The sequence below is a fragment of the Girardinichthys multiradiatus genome, chromosome 11 (assembly GCF_021462225.1).
Source record: "Girardinichthys multiradiatus isolate DD_20200921_A chromosome 11, DD_fGirMul_XY1, whole genome shotgun sequence".
Lineage (NCBI taxonomy): Eukaryota > Metazoa > Chordata > Actinopteri > Cyprinodontiformes > Goodeidae > Girardinichthys > Girardinichthys multiradiatus.
Genome location: NC_061804.1, coordinates 13703675 through 13719556, shown reverse-complemented (window position 1 = coordinate 13719556; position 15882 = coordinate 13703675). Strand labels below are relative to the sequence as shown.

The window sequence follows — 15882 nt, the reverse complement described above, 5'->3', positions numbered from 1 at the left end:
TGCGCTGGCACCGGCTCTCTGCGCTCTGGAAGAATTGGATGTTCAACCAGGAGCCAGCAGAAGAGCAGGCTCAGATTCCAGAAACTTTAGGACATGAAGAGGAGCCGCAAAAAAACGAAGGCAGCAAATTCAAGGATTCCAGCCCAGATTGTGAGAATCTAATTGGAGTTAACATACAGAACTCGGATTCAGAACAGAATCGGGATGTTATACACCTGAATGTTGTTCATGAGGTCCCAAAGACTGAACTGCTAAAACGCAGCTGCTCTGAACCTTGCCCTCAGGTCTCAAACCACGTGGATCGGTCATACAGCTGTCGATACATGCCTGATGGTTGTGGGCCCAAATCACACAGAACCTTCCATTCTGAGGACAGTGTTAACTGTGCATTACAGGTGGATAACGGCACCGAGGGGGACGACAGCTTCCTGCAGAGAGACGGGTCCCAACGGCGGTCAAGGCGGCGCTTCAGGAGAGTTAACCCTAGAGGAGAGCGGGAACTTATAACTGATGGCCAAGAACCCGCCAGCTACAACAACACGGTAGGAATATTTTATTGCTAATTGGTAATTGGCTTGTTTAGTGACGGTCTTTAAAACTGCAGAATTTAAAGGTCTGGTTTTTACATCCGGAGTAGCCTGTGTTCTCAGTCTGAGCCGTGATCCATTACATCCGTTGGAAAGAGTCCTCAGCTTCACTTGGCTATTTTAGACATTTGTCTTTAAGAGTTGTTTCTTACGCACAGGTTACCTATCGATATACTTATAATAAAACATATTCATTGCTTAATTGCTTGTCAACAACTGAAGCTTAACTATAGTGCTACTGAGCCCTCTTATAAAAGTGTTACCACTGTCTTGTGACCAAAGTTCAATTTGCCAAAAAAAAAAAAAACAACTATGTTCTCAAGATTCAAATGTTTCTCTTCGGGGCAATTACCCCTGGTGGCTGTGTGTTTCCTTTCGGCATTGAAACTGTGTACAGTATGTCCCTCATGTGAGCCCAGCGAGTTTCCCTCCCTTTGATAGGATCACTGGGTTCAGCATTGTGTCAGTTACAGTTTCAGCTAATCATCTGGAACCACACTTTGGCACACACAAGCAGCTGCAGACTGCAACACTTTATTGGCTCCCACACCCATTCCCAGCTCCCACTGAGCTCCCTGGGGCGTTAAAAAGGGGCTTCATGGAGAGCTTAAACATGTCTTCTGTCGATCCTACCTGCCTCTGAAGTCTCATGGAAATTGTTCTACTTTTTAAAATTACATTTCAATCCCTCAGAGACACCAAACTCCAGCCACATTCGTCTTTTAAAAAAAAACCTTCAGCTTTTCACATTTAGTCACATTAAAACTACAAACTTATTGTATTTTAATGGGATTTTACATGATAAGCACACATTGCTAATACATGGTTTTGATCTTTGTGTGTATTCAGCCCCCCAGAGTCAACACTTTTGCTGCATTTAGTTTCAAGTCTTCAGAGGTAAATCTCAACCAGCTTTGCATATATAGAGACAAATTTTTGTCCTTTCTTCTTTGAGGTCAGATTGGATGGAGAGTGTTGGCAAACACCAATTTCCAAGTACTGCCACATGTTCTAAATTGGATTTAGGTTTGTACTTTGACTGGGCCATTTTAGCAGAAGGATATGCTTTCATCTAAATGTCAAAGTCCAGTCCTTGCGGGCCAGTGTTCTGCAACGCTTGTACATTTAAAATCCAACACACCTGACCCAAATGCCTGAATGACCAGATTCTTGAGAATCATGCTAATGACCTAATTACATCTAGAATTCAGGACACCACCAGGTTCTCTTCCATGTTTGTCCTGCTCATTAGATTAGTTTTAAAAGCCTTTGGATTTGGGTGGGGGTGTAAACAAACGCCACATTTTTCTGTTTGTTTTTTTTAATGATTTTTCTTTGTAAAAAGTTTTGAAATGCCTTACCATTGTCTCAACACCATTGTATCTTTTCCTTCCTTATAATTATGTGCTACTTTGTGTTAGTTTTTCTGATAAAATCCCAATAGAAGGAATTGATATCTTTGGTTGTAATGTTATGAAATGTGAAAAGGTCCAAGTGGTAGGAGTGCCACTCCAATAAGCTGGCACTGCAGAAAAGCAAATGTCCTAAAAACACATGAAATTAGAGAAAGACTTTGGGATTAAAGTCAAGCTGGGAAGGGTAACAGGTAGAGCTTGTAGCATGTGTCAAAAACCATCAGTGTTACAAGAGATTACTGTGCTGTGAAAAATGGACTGCATATACACACTGTACATGTTTGCTCCTTTGGCTACATCTTGTTTCTGTTCTCTTTTCACATATTTCCGCCTGTGTTCTAGCTCAGGATTATGTCACGTAGGTAGAAAGCAACACAACATTGTTGCACATGCTCATTTTTACATGCTATTGGATGTTTCTGTTGGCGTACGTGCTGATGACTGCATAGATAGTTCCCACCTGATTCAGACACCTGTTGTTTAGAAACAGGCTGTGTTGTGAAAAGCAGGTCATTTTGATGTTGCCACACACAGACACAAGCCCCTGTCTGCTGGCACTGTGGGTGGCTGATAGGAATGTGGCATAACAAGATGCATCTTGGGAGCCGCGTTTACATTACAGGACGGCGACAGGTTTAGGAGACTCTTGATGGGAGATTTGTTTTAATTTTTCATTTGGGTTTATGTAACATTATAGGCACATATTCCTTAAAGTGAAAGCCTTAGTGAATAGTAAACACGTTCTGCACTACAGTTCTTCACATTCACTTCTCTTTACTGATTACTTTCTAAGTTTGTTTTAAATATATAACAAAAAACAAATCTTGTTTATTAGAGAAATTTGATGAAATCAATTTATAATAAAAAATCCCCCTTACTTATTGAAAGCATGTTTAAATTTAAATTATTGGATTAATTTTTCAGGCTTGAGTTCTTTGTCTGGGGCTATTTGTTTCTCCAAAAATACTTTGGCAACTTCTTGATTGATTGATTGATTGATTGATCCTCCTAATAATGGAGCAATCAGTTAGACTTTCTTTTCTGGGTAATTGATAAATTAACATTACAACAAACAGACTAAGAAGCAAAAAATCCTTGAAACCTGTATAAAGTTCACAGGTTTTGTGCATCTGAACTGTCTTATTTTTCCATTTTTGACAGTATTATATATGCTTTAAAAGCACATAATGTGTGTATTACGCATGCACTATACAGAAGTACAGTTCTGGCAGTGGATCAAGGATGCTGTTTGGAGGCCTTATTGAACCATAATAACATCAGTAATCCATTATCACTGTGTCTGGTGTCTCTCGGTCTTGTAATGGTTTACCTGAAGTGAATGGAGTCTCTGAATGTATGAACTGAGAAGAACAACCCCCTGCCCCACCACCACCACATCATTATCATTATGAAAACTGTAAAATTAAGGAAAATGTAGAAACACAGAAAAACTGAACAACTTTCTTTTTTGTGTAATTTAAGATAAATTACTGTTCAGGATTAATAAATGTCACTTATTTTATTTGTTAGCTCAGACTAAGGTAGTTGTTTGTGGCCTTTCACTGATTTTTGGATCTTATTCCTCTTCCAACGAGGCAGAAGATGGTGCACAAGATAGAGCAGACCACCAATAGCTCATCCACAGACTACACACACACACACACGCATACATTTGGAAATAGGAAGATGCATGCACAGAAAACCACTTCATTTAGAAATCAGAAACCTAACTGGGTTACTGTCCTTCCTGTACTGGAGAAGATGGATAAATGAACCCATCACCTCATTTGCCTTGCAGGGGAAACTAGCTTAGAGGGCTTTTTACAACCAGGCCCCTAACACCTCTGGGTTATTAATTCAGAACAGGTTCAGCCATCTGCACAGAATGATTCAGCACAACACTGGATAAAATCCACACAAAATGATGTCACAGTGGTTCACTAAATTTGCCATATAGATTTATTGGTATTTTAAGTCTGAAACACAATTTGCCATCTGAGTAAGCCCGTTGTGAGACTTGAATTCCTTATTTTAGCTTTTGTGTTCTGGTTGCTAAGTTTCTGTCTTGAACATGCTCGTGGACTGTGAAGCAGTTTCCTCCGAGCGCTGTAGGAAGCGACTGTTCAGCGGAAGACAGACGTCTGATGAAACATTTGTGGTTTGCTACCTTCCTGTGTAAGAGGCTAAGATGTCTGACATGTTTTGTTATTTTCCTTGCAGAAAACAATCGTTGTCTTGACGGCACTGGGTAATCTGACACATACTAATTGGGTTAGTGAAAAGCCCACACCACCAATGAGCATCAAATGCACTTTTGATGTGACAGATATTTAGGGCATGCTTGTTGATAATCTTCGTTTCAAGTCCTTTCTGCTTATATTATGTTGGTGAAATGTAGACCAGCTGATTGGAGACAACAGACAAAAACCAGTAAATCCAATTGTTAATCCCCAAAAATGCCAAGATTGGTAAAACCATTCGGGGAATCACCACTCTATGTTTTGAATTGAATTACTGTTGTTGTAGTTGGTTTATCTTGAAGTTCTGTAACTCAGTGTTACAGTTATATTTCTCACAGTAGTGAGTGTGTATTTTTCCAGTAGTCTTCTACAGCCTGCAGTGCTGTGCAAAAGGGATTCTACTCGTTGATCTTATATATTCACCCCTCTTTAAACTGTTACATCTAAATAAAAGCTAGTGGATCCAATTACCATCAGAGGTCACCAATAGTAACTGCAGTTTGCCTTTTTGGAATTTAATTTCAGCTAAAAGTGTGTTCACCTCAGTAAGCAAACAACATCATGGGACACTGATGAACACACAAGACAGAAATGTTTTGGAAAAGTTTAAAGCAGTTAGGATGTAAAGCAATATCCCCACATCTGAGAAGGTATATGGAGTTGAATACAAGGCGATAATAAAAAAAAACCTGTTAGAGGCTGCAAAAGACTGTAGACTAAGGCGGGGATTCAAATTTCAGCATGTTAAGAATCTTAAACATATAGCCAGAGCTACAATGGTTAGAATTGACTAGGCCATTCTAAGACGTGAAAATTCCTCAAAGTGCAGACTGAAATTCAGCCTCTGGATTTGCAAAACTGGTTGAAACATACCCCAAAACCCTTGCAGCTGTAACTGCGTCGACAGATGAGGCCCTCAATGTAAATGCAGTCCGAACTTTTCAGATTTTGATTTGTAAAAAAATAAATTGTGAAGCCATGCAGTACTTTGTGTTGGTCTTTCACATACAACCCTGATAAAACACAATGAATTTTGTTGTTGTAACATGACAAGATCTGAAAAAGTGTGAAATGCTTACTTAATTTTTATGAAGTCATACCATGATGGTTCAGCTTTCAACACTTTAATCAAAGCAAAATGGACGCCCAACCTCAAGTCTCTGACCTGTTTATGTTTAGAATTACCGTGACGCTGTCTTTTATTGTATCATTTTACTCATTTTGATGAGCTTTTACTCGTCATGCAGCTCCATTAGTGACTCAGCTCACTATTTACAGTCAAGTTAAATCTCACGTTGCATCCCTCATGTGGTTGATAAGTCATAGGTGTGATTCATGAGTGTGCTTTGTCATAATGGAGTCAACCTGGTGGATACAGTGCATGTCTGAAAATGTAGAACCCAGGGAAAGGTTAATGAAAACTGTTTGTTTCTAATATGCTATTTTTAGATAACTTTGCTAAATTAGGCAAAAGGGATCTCTGGCTGGTAAAAATCCCCACTACTTGAAAAAATGTTTTTAAACAATGTTCTTGTCTGTGAATTTCAGCAGTTTCTAGGCTCTGTGGTGTGTTGTTTAAAAAGTGAGTTTCCTGAACTGATTGCATTAGAATAACCTTGACCCTATATTTTGTTTTGCTTATCCTCAAAGCGAAGTATTGATAACATTTCATATTACTTATGGGTATTTCTTTTTTGAAGTTATTTATAATGCAGAGCTAAAATATTCTGGAATTTTTGTTTCTAAAATGTGCCTGGTGTCTTAATGCATTCACTTCTTTCCTGTGCTCATCTTGTCTCATACTATTTGGACATATGTGGGACCAGTTTAGCCCTCAGGGGATGTTCTAACCCCTGCTAAGCTCGGTTAGGCCCCAGGGAAAGATGGTGAGTCAGGAACTAAGAGAACAGGAAAGCATAATGGGAGTCACAAGATCAAGATTTATATGTTCCCTCAGAAAACAGTCTGAAAGGAAAATCTTTTACTCCTTTTGTGTTTGTCGGCTGATCAGTTTGAATATTACTAGTTGAAAACTATGCCCGATACTAGTGTAAATGTTTTACAAACGATTGCATCATGTTTTGAAGGTAATGGCTTGACCCAGCTGACCTATAAAAGCAAGAACCAGTTATTGAAGCAGCTAACATGAATGACAAAACTCCCTTTTTTAAAATAAACTGAATTGTTTTCTGTTTTGTTTGCATAATAAACAATGATGCACCCACCTTTATCAATTGTTGCATACACAAAGTCTAGAAATGCACCAATCAGGAAATTCACGATTTAGAAAAAGATGTGTAGAGCTGCGAAAAGATTTGACTAAAATAAAGATAAGGACGAATTATGATGCTAAAATGAATGGATGGTAATTGTGTTGGCAGGTACAGGGGTTGGACAATGAAACTTAAACACCTGGTTTTAGACCACAATAATTTATTAGTATGGTGTAGGGCCTCCTTTTGCGGCCAATACAGCGTCAATTTGTCTTGGGAATGACATATACAAGTCCTGCACAGTGGTCAGAGGGATTTTAAGCCATTCTTCTTGCAGGATAGTGGCCAGGTCACTACGTGATACTGGTGGAGGAAAACGTTTCCTGACTCGCTCCTCCAAAACATCCCAAAGTGGCTCAATAATATTTAGATCTGGTGACTGTGCAGGCCATGGGAGATGTTCAACTTCACTTTCATGTTCATCAAACCAATCTTTCACCAGTCTTGCTGTGTGTATTGGTGCATTGTCATCCTGATACACGGCACCGCCTTCAGGATACAATGTTTGAACCATTGGATGCACATGGTCCTCAAGAATGGTTCAGTAGTCCTTGGCAGTGATGGGCCCATCTAGCACAAGTATTGTGCCAAGGGAATGCCATGATATGGCAGCCCAAACCATCACTGATCCAACCCCATGCTTCACTGTGGGCATGCAACAGTCTGGGTGGTACGCTTCTTTGGGGCTTCTCCACACCGTAACTCTCCCGGATGTGGGGAAAACAGTAAAGGTGGACTCATCAGAGAACAATACATGTTTCACATTGTCCACAGCCCAAGATTTGCGCTCCTTGCACCATTGAAACCGATGTTTGGCATTGGCATGAGTGACCAAAGGTTTGGCTATAGCAGCCCGGCCGTGTATATTGACCCTGTGGAGCTCCCGACGGACAGTTCGGGTGGAAACAGGAGAGTTGAGGTGCGCATTTAATTCTGCCGTGATTTGGGCAGCCGTGGATTTATGTCTTTTGGATACAATCCGAGTTAGCACCCGAACATCCCTTTCAGACAGCTTCCTCTTGCGTCCACAGTTAATCCTGTTGGATGTGGTTCGTCCTTCTTGGTGGTATGCTGACATTACCCTGGATACCGTGGCTCTTGATACATCACAAAGACTTGCTGTCTTGGTCATAGATGCGCCAGCAAGACGTGCACCAACAATTTGTCCTCTTTTGAACTCTGGTATGTCACCCATAATGTGTGAATTTCAATATTTTGAGCAAAACTGTGCTCTTACCCTGCTAATTGTAACCTTCATACTCTGCTCTTACTGGTGCAATGTGCAATCAATGAAGACTGGCTACCAGGCTGGTCCAATTTAGCCATGAAACCTCCCACACTAAAATGACAGGTGTTTCAGTTTCATTGTCCAACCCCTGTAGTTATTGTGGAGATGGAAGTGTGAGGCACAAAGGTGAAGGTAAAAGTGTCAGGTGGGATTTTTAATGGAAGGAAGGGGGTGAGAGGAAGAGGAGGTCAGAGTGATGAGGAGTGAAGGATGGGAGGTTGATCGATGAGCCAGAGCTCTAATTCATGTAACCTTGGTTATTAGTACTTGATAGAGATGCCTTATATAATTTTATGTTTTTGTTTTATTTGAATTGTTTGTGAAACTTCAGATCATTGCCAGCAAGTATAACGTATGAATAAGCCATTACCCATGGACCTGGCAACCGGAGCCAAACCTCATGTTCTAATCTGTGGCTTGTTTACTTCCTCTAATTGTTACCAAGGCTCAAAAATACTCAAACTGTTCTTGAACTGGCACCTTCAAACTGCTGGTCACGCCCAAACCCAAACTTCACCCAAACATTTTCACATTTAATACCATTCCAACCTCAAACTTCAATGTATTTTATTAGGATTTTATATAATAGACTGACTCAAAGTAGTGCATAATTGTAAAAGGAAAAGGATGCTTGGGCTTTAATCAGTTGCAACACGAGGTAACATATTGTTTACAAATAATTTGCTATACAGCAGCTCTGTATTTTGGGGTGTGTCTCAACCAGCTTTGCACATCTAGGGACATATATTTTTGCTTATTCTTATTAGCAAAATAGCTCAAGGTCTGTCAGATTGGATGGAGTATGTCAGTAAACATTATTTTTAAGTCTTGCCTTTACTGAGTCATTCTAACACATGAATATGGTTGGGTCTAAACCATTTCATTATTTGCAATTTTTTTAGTAAACTACAAGATTTCTATTTTCTTCTAGTTGCTGATCTGAGTTCCTTAGTGGTAAAATAGGGTGTTTCCAAACTTAGTTGTTTCATTTTCAATATGCAATCGGCCTTATATGTTGGCTCTTTATTTGTGCAGACAGCATGCATGATCGCATGCAGAGTAGCGTACAGTATACACTGGGCAGCACAGTGTACCACTGGGGCACTGTTGTTGCTGCTAATTTTAGGGATTACATCACTAGCACTAAGATGACAACCTTGTTGATCTCCCACTCTATATTGCTCTCTGCTTATTCTCTCCTCTGTCTCCTCTTATTCCTCCCTTCCACTGCGTAACCTTTATCCTTCCTGTTACACTTTGGGCATCTGCTTGAATATATTTCAGACTGTGATTAGATCAACTTGAAAATGAGGGGCAGTTGAAGGCTTCATTGTTACCATTAAGAGAACAGCAGCAGATTTAATAGTTGTACGGAGAAGCTGAGATGAGCCACTGTAAAATTCAACATGTATTCTGGAGAAAAACAAAGCCTTTAATCCTTCTGTCTTACCTCTTTTTCACCTCGTGAAATCCCACTGGCAGTTCTCTTCCTTCTTCTCACCTCAGCCCCCTTTTTCTCCTCTTGTCTGATTTTTTTTTTTTTTTCTTTTTCCCAGGAACCCCCTCTCATCACTTGCTTGTCTTAGCCACAGTGTCTTCTCTTGTTTACTTTCCATTTATCACTCTCTGGTCCTTTTATCTTTCTAGGATTTTTTTTAACTCTGGATTAGGATATTTATCCGTTCTGTTGATCAGAGCAGACTGTGCTTATCAAGATGTTTTGTTTTTTTTTAAGAAAATTGTAATAAAACTACCTATTACATTCACAGCATGGCTACGAGTATTGGACAAAAGAGTTGCTTTTTATTGTGTTTTCACCCTTCATTTTATGTTCTACTCGTTATACATTTTTATGTCTTCAGCTCCTCAAGGCTTAAAGCTCTCTGAATTCTGTCTCTGCAGAGACCAGACAGAAAGGGAAGGGTTGATTTAAATAGCAGGAATTCCTGTCCTGTCCTTCAGACGAAAACACTCACTCCGTCAGAAACATACCGAAGAAATAAACACACACAGACTTTCGATATGATGGCGACAGTCTGTTAAAATAATCTTCTTGATTCATTTTGTATGATGTATCAACATAGGTTTTCCATTTTGTTTTATTTTGTGTGCACATTCTTTAGTAGTAAACAGGAAATAATCAGATTTGGCTTAAATTACATGAATTATATGAAACAATTGTTTAAAAGATATATTTGGTTAGGGTTAAATCATATCTTGTAAACTGTGAACCAATGCATTGTTTAGGTGGTGAAAAATCACTGTTTCTAAAAATTAATACAGGTGTTCCCCAAGGCTCAGTTCTTGGGTCACTTCTTTTTAATTTGTTTATAAGTGATTTCCCACATTTGTATTTGTGCAGATTACCAGATGTATGCTGACAACACAGTTTTTTATGTAGCGGATTAGGACATTGCACCTGTTTCACATCAACAGGTGTACTGTAAGTTGTACTTACCAGCATGTTCTTGTCAGATTTTTTTTCTCCTTTCACTCTTGGCCACAAGATTTCAACTTCAGTCATTTTTTAGGTAGAAATATAGGGTTAGTAATGAACAAAATATATCAATATGTCACTAAGCATCTGTCGGGCTTAGAATAGATTGATTTCTTGATTTAAAAAAAAATCTAAATTTAAACAGGACCGGTCCTGTTCGTAACTTTTACGGACAGGATTTCTAGACGCAGCCAAGGGCCGGAGGGGGTCTGGTTTGGGGACCAGTGGATTCCGTCTCTTCTTTTTGCGGATGACGTGGTCCTGCTGGCCCCCTCTAGCCAAGACCTACAGCATGCGCTGTGGCGGGTCGCAGCCGAATGTGAAGCGGCTGGGATGAGGATCAGCTCCTCCAAGTCCGAGGCCATGATACTCGACCGGAAAAGGGTGGCTTGTCCTCTTCAGGTTGGAGGGGAGTTCCTGCCTCAAGTGGAGGAGTTTAAGTATCTCGGGGTCTTGTTCATGAGTGAGGGAAGAATGGAGCGGGAGATCGACAGACGGATCGGTGCGGCTGCCACAGTAATGGGGGCACTGTGCCGGTCCGTTGTGGTGAAGAGAGAGCTGAGCCGAAAAGCAAAGCTCTCAATTTACCGGTCGGTCTACGTTCCTACCCTCACCTATGGCCATGAACTTTGGGTCATGACCGAAAGAACGAGATCCCGGATACAAGCGGCTGAAATGAGCTTCCTCCGTAGGGTGGCCGGGCACTCCCTTAGAGATAGGGTGAGGAGCTCGGCCATCCGGGAGGGGTTCGGAGTAGAGCCGCTGCTCCTCCACATCGAGAGGAGTCAGTTGAGATGGCTCGGGTATCTATACTGGATGCCTCCTGGACGCCTTCCTCAGGAGGTGTTCCAGGCACGTCCCACAGGAGGAGGCCCAGGGGACGACCCAGGACACGCTGGAGGGACTATGTCTCTCGGCTGGCCTGGGAACGCCTTGGGGTCCCCCTGGAGGAGCTGGAGGAGGTGTCTGGAGAGAGGGACGTCTGGGCTTCTCTGCTGAGTCTGCTGCCCCCGCGACCCGGTCCCGGATAAGCGGAAGATGACGAGTACGAGTACTAAATTTAAACACATCTTGTGTGCTTTTAGCCGAGTTTATAGTCACATCAGTGTGCTACAGAGAAGCAGGGTCAGATGACTTGTTTTAATTGGCCCGACAGAACTGATTAGATGCGAGTGGTAGTCAGACACGCATTTAAAAAGTGCCTTTGACCACAGTCTGTTTGTATGTGACAGTATTAGTCTTGTCCACTGATTTCCAGCAGACCATTGGTCTTAGTAGTCTCAGGCTCGAAGACAAAGGAGAGCCAAGATCCCCAAGTGTTCACACACCAAACCATACGCGCAGCATGCCTTGCGTCTGGCCAGTGCAAGCTGCACAGCATGTGTGTCTGTCTGTCTGTTGCTTCCTGTCGGTTGTTGCCTGTTTGAATTAGTAATATTTTCCAATCTTCACTTTTCTGAGGTCACAATTCACCCTCCCAGCACATTTGACTGTTAATTTCCATGATTGTCTTGCTCCTTTTACCCTTTCCTTTCATTCTATAACTTTGTCACTTCACTTCTGTTCTCTGCGTACTATAGAACATACACCTGACTTTACCCGACACTCGTACACAAACACACACAGTGGCAGACAGACTGTTCCAGGAAGCGTTTCCTGTGTGACGTCTATCCTGCTCTGTGTTTTTCACACACAGTCCACATCTTCACGTTCAGTTACGCCTAAAACAGCCCTTTTGAGAAAGTTTGTGTGCGTTTTAGTGTTTTCATTATGTGTTGAAAATTAGGTCAGTCGCAGCATGTGAAGCGGCTGTCGCTTTAAAAACACACTATACTGTATACGGTTTGTGCTGAAGTGTCTAGCAAATGTATAAATGCTCCTCGAGGTTTGCTACATTGCAACTGGACACTTCACTGTATTATATTGGGATTTTATGTGATAGACCTTCACAAATTAATGCATAATTGTAAAATAGAAAAAAGATGATACATGATTTTCAACGATTTTTAGACGAGTGTGCCATGAATTACTTTTGAGAAATCTATTCAATACTTTGTTAAATCCCATTTAACTGAAAAAAAAACAGCTGCAAGTCTTTTGGGGCATGTATCTAGCAGCTTTTCACACTAAGAGACAATAAATTCTTCCCATTTTTCTTTACCAGATAGCTCAAGCTCAGTCCGATTGACTGGAGAGTGTCTGTTAACAACAGTTTTCAATACTCGCCGCAGATTCTCTAATTGTTTAGATCAATTTGCTTTAATGTAAACCATGCTATTTTCACTCTGGCTCTATGTTTAGGGTTGCTGTCCTGCTGGAACATGAACCTCTGCAACACATTTGATGCTTTTACATCCTCCAACAGGTTTTCTCCCAGAATTGATCTGTATTTATTTCCATCTATCTTCCCATTAGCTGTGACCAGCTGTGATGCGTTCATAGTCAATGCAATGTTAGCTTTCTGCCACACATAGTGACATGTTGACCAGTAAGTTTATTCATGAACTTATCTGACCAGATCACCTTCTTCCAAATGTTTTCTGTCCCCTTCATGGCTTGTGGCAAACTGCAAACACAACTTCCCATGGGTTTCCTTTTGCAGTGCCTTGCAATAGTGCTGTAGTCTAATAAATAATATTTGTAAAACCCCAGCTATTTTCCCTTAAACTTCACAATTATGTACCTCTTTCTGTTGGTCTATCCCATAAAAAACCCTACTAAAACACATTGAGGATTTTGTTAATAACCTGACGAACTTTAGAAAGGCACTGCAGATCTTCACCTCATACTAATTGTGATGCTTCTGTTCTCAGTCTGCCTCTCAGTTCTTAAAGAAAACATGTCTGTTTGGGCACAATTAACATTCACTTCTTCTATATTTCATTTCTGTCTACACTTTTTTTATATCCGTCATTCTCCGACTGCGTTTTATTTCTTGTATTGTTTCTTTTCTGTCAAACGTCCCAGAATGCTAGATCTTTAGCCGGTCAGGTGACTCTTTTATCTTCTGTGTTTCTCTGTTGTTTTTATTGTTGGAGCACCAGGAAGAGCACAGTTGAAAGCAGCCTAGTCTATAGCTGTTGTAATGTGCATATAAAATGTATCCAGTTTGATGCACTGTACAGATGTCTCCTGTTTTTGTAGTGGTGTTTACATGTTATCGTTGAATCTCATAATGCATATTTCAGTGCTTAGTCCGACAGATTCCTAATTATTTCGTTGTTTTGTTTTTCGAAGTGGCATCATTTACATGCTCAGAGATCCTATAAATAGGGTATCCATTAAGGGGAGTCACTGTTCCATCAATAACTGATAAAGAAAAGCAAACTTGCATGGAAGTTTTGTAGAACGGTTTTTAATCAACCAGTGTTTTGAATCTACCATATATCATTTAATTGTTTCTGACCTGTTGTCTATAACAGAAACATTGATGATCATGATTTTTCCTGTTTCTTATATTCATCAAACATAAAAACTTATATTTGTGGTGTTTTGTAAGTGCACCAAGAAGCTGTAGTTTGGTAAAAAATTAGATAACAGTTATTAACATATGCTTTGATCCATACATGAGTATAATCTTGTAATCTCTTAATTTTTTTGACATCATGAGTCCTTTATGTTTTGTAATTGAATCATACAAATCAGTAAAAGCCTGATCAGTGCATCTCAACACAACATTAGAAAGGCCAAATTGGCTTTAAAAGTGGGCTTCTGTGCAACCTTGTGTATAATATTCATTGCATAGACGTCTGAGTCTATTTTGTTTTTCCAAATGTTCCTTCTTTTAGTTATCCATTGAAATTTCTTTGAGGAAGCACACAAAGAATCTGCAGCCCTGGTTATATCCGTGTACTTATTTATAAAGGCTCTGGCTTTGATGCCAAGCAAAGCAGACGTTCTTGTGCTGCGGATACATATATGCAAAAGAGAAAAAGCTGCAGCAAGTGCACACTTTGTGATCACAGCTTCTTTTTCCCTATTGCAAGCACAGATCTACTGTATGCACTCTCTTGACAGGCCCCATCCATTAGGCCCGGAGTCTTTAATCCATTCAGTGATCTGTAATTTCATTCATATGAACTGGTGGGGCTTAATGGGTGAGTCTTTGCGAGTCTATTTGTGTGTGTTTGTTTCATCCCTTTATCCCAGTAACTATCTCTGTTCTTTCTATTGGCCTCCCATTTTCAGTTTCTGCTTCTGCCTCTCCTTCCTTCTCGGTCTCTCTTGTGTACATAGCACTCTGAAGGCTGGGTTCCATGTGCTCGCATTGGATTGGTTGCTGAGGAAAAAGATGATGTCATTCTTGATCGGGAGGTGTATTTCTCCGCGTTGGCACAGAGGAAGGAGGGATTGAGGGTAGAGATCCTGATTCAGAGCAGCAAGCTGAAAGAGTAAAAATAGTAGCATGGAGCGATAATGAGTTGGATACTGTTGAAGGGGCATGTGGTTTAAAAAAACTGAACAATTTGAAGCAATGATTTCATTCCTATTTCTGGTAAGAATAATTCACAGTGCCTATTAAATTGTCTCTTCCAATACGACTGACAATTAGCCTTTCAAACAGACATGCAGCTTCTATTGTCTCTGGTTTGAATTCCTCCCCCCTCTCTTTCATCTTTATTGTCCTAGCGTCATGAATGCTACACAGTACACCCTGGAAAATGCATGAGGAGCACGAACAAAGAAAGAAAATAGGAAAAAAGGATTACTGATGCTTCGTAAAATGTGTTGTGCAACATCAAATCTGTTTGTTGAACTGAAGATTGTAACAGATGGTAAAGTAATTTGGGATTATTTTTAAATAATTATAGTTGGAATAAAAGCCCCTTTTAATGAGATAATAGCCAAGTTCTAAGTAATTATGAGTCACTTGATTCACACATCATGCGGTCATTAATATCACTTCTGCTATATGAGCCTGGATGTGTTTATACTTAATATAATAGAGGTTAGAGGTTGGTCATATGACAAAACTATATCTTTTTGAAGTCTTCATTAAAAGCACACTGTGCTTCTAACAAGGATATTACTCCTAGGTTAAAATGTGTTCCAATTATCTTTATTTTGAAATGACTATTTGATAATTTGGCAATTGTTAGCAGCTCTAGTTAGTTCACAAAATTTACAAACAAGTTCTCTTGCTTCATAAACTTTGTTTTGAACATCCTGATTCTTAATGACCTCAGTTGAGCATTGTGAAAATCGGTGTAAATGGTGAAAAAACACTGATTGTGGGAGAAAATGCTTTGGCAGACCTTCAGGTTGGTCATGATGCAATATTGTCATATTAACCCCCCCCCCCTATGCTATGTCTAGGTTTATTGCTGTTATGTGAAAATCACAAACCAAATCAAAGTAGCACATGTTTAAAGTAAAGTCCCCAAAAGTCCACATTTGCTTAAGACTCCATCAAGAACAGTACAATAATGTCTGACTCAATAGCAGAGTTAAAGGAAATGAGTTGTGGCTTGAAGGCTTTTACTCTACAGTAAAGAAAAGATTTCATGACCAAAAGAAGCTGCTTCTGATTGCTGTTTCCTTTCTGATTGGTTTGATCAAAATGAGCAATGACACCATTGGTG

At 40.1% G+C, this 15882-nt stretch overlaps 1 protein-coding gene across 1 annotated transcript in view; it reads left to right on the top strand.

The window, feature by feature from the left end:
• The window catches only part of rapgef6 (Rap guanine nucleotide exchange factor (GEF) 6), a 183314-nt gene that overhangs the window by 80995 nt on the left and 86437 nt on the right, over positions 1–15882 (top strand). The window contains exon 6 of the mRNA XM_047379122.1: positions 396–542. Coding sequence (XP_047235078.1) covers positions 396–542 — 147 coding nt within the window. The remainder of the gene's footprint in view (positions 1–395; positions 543–15882) is intronic.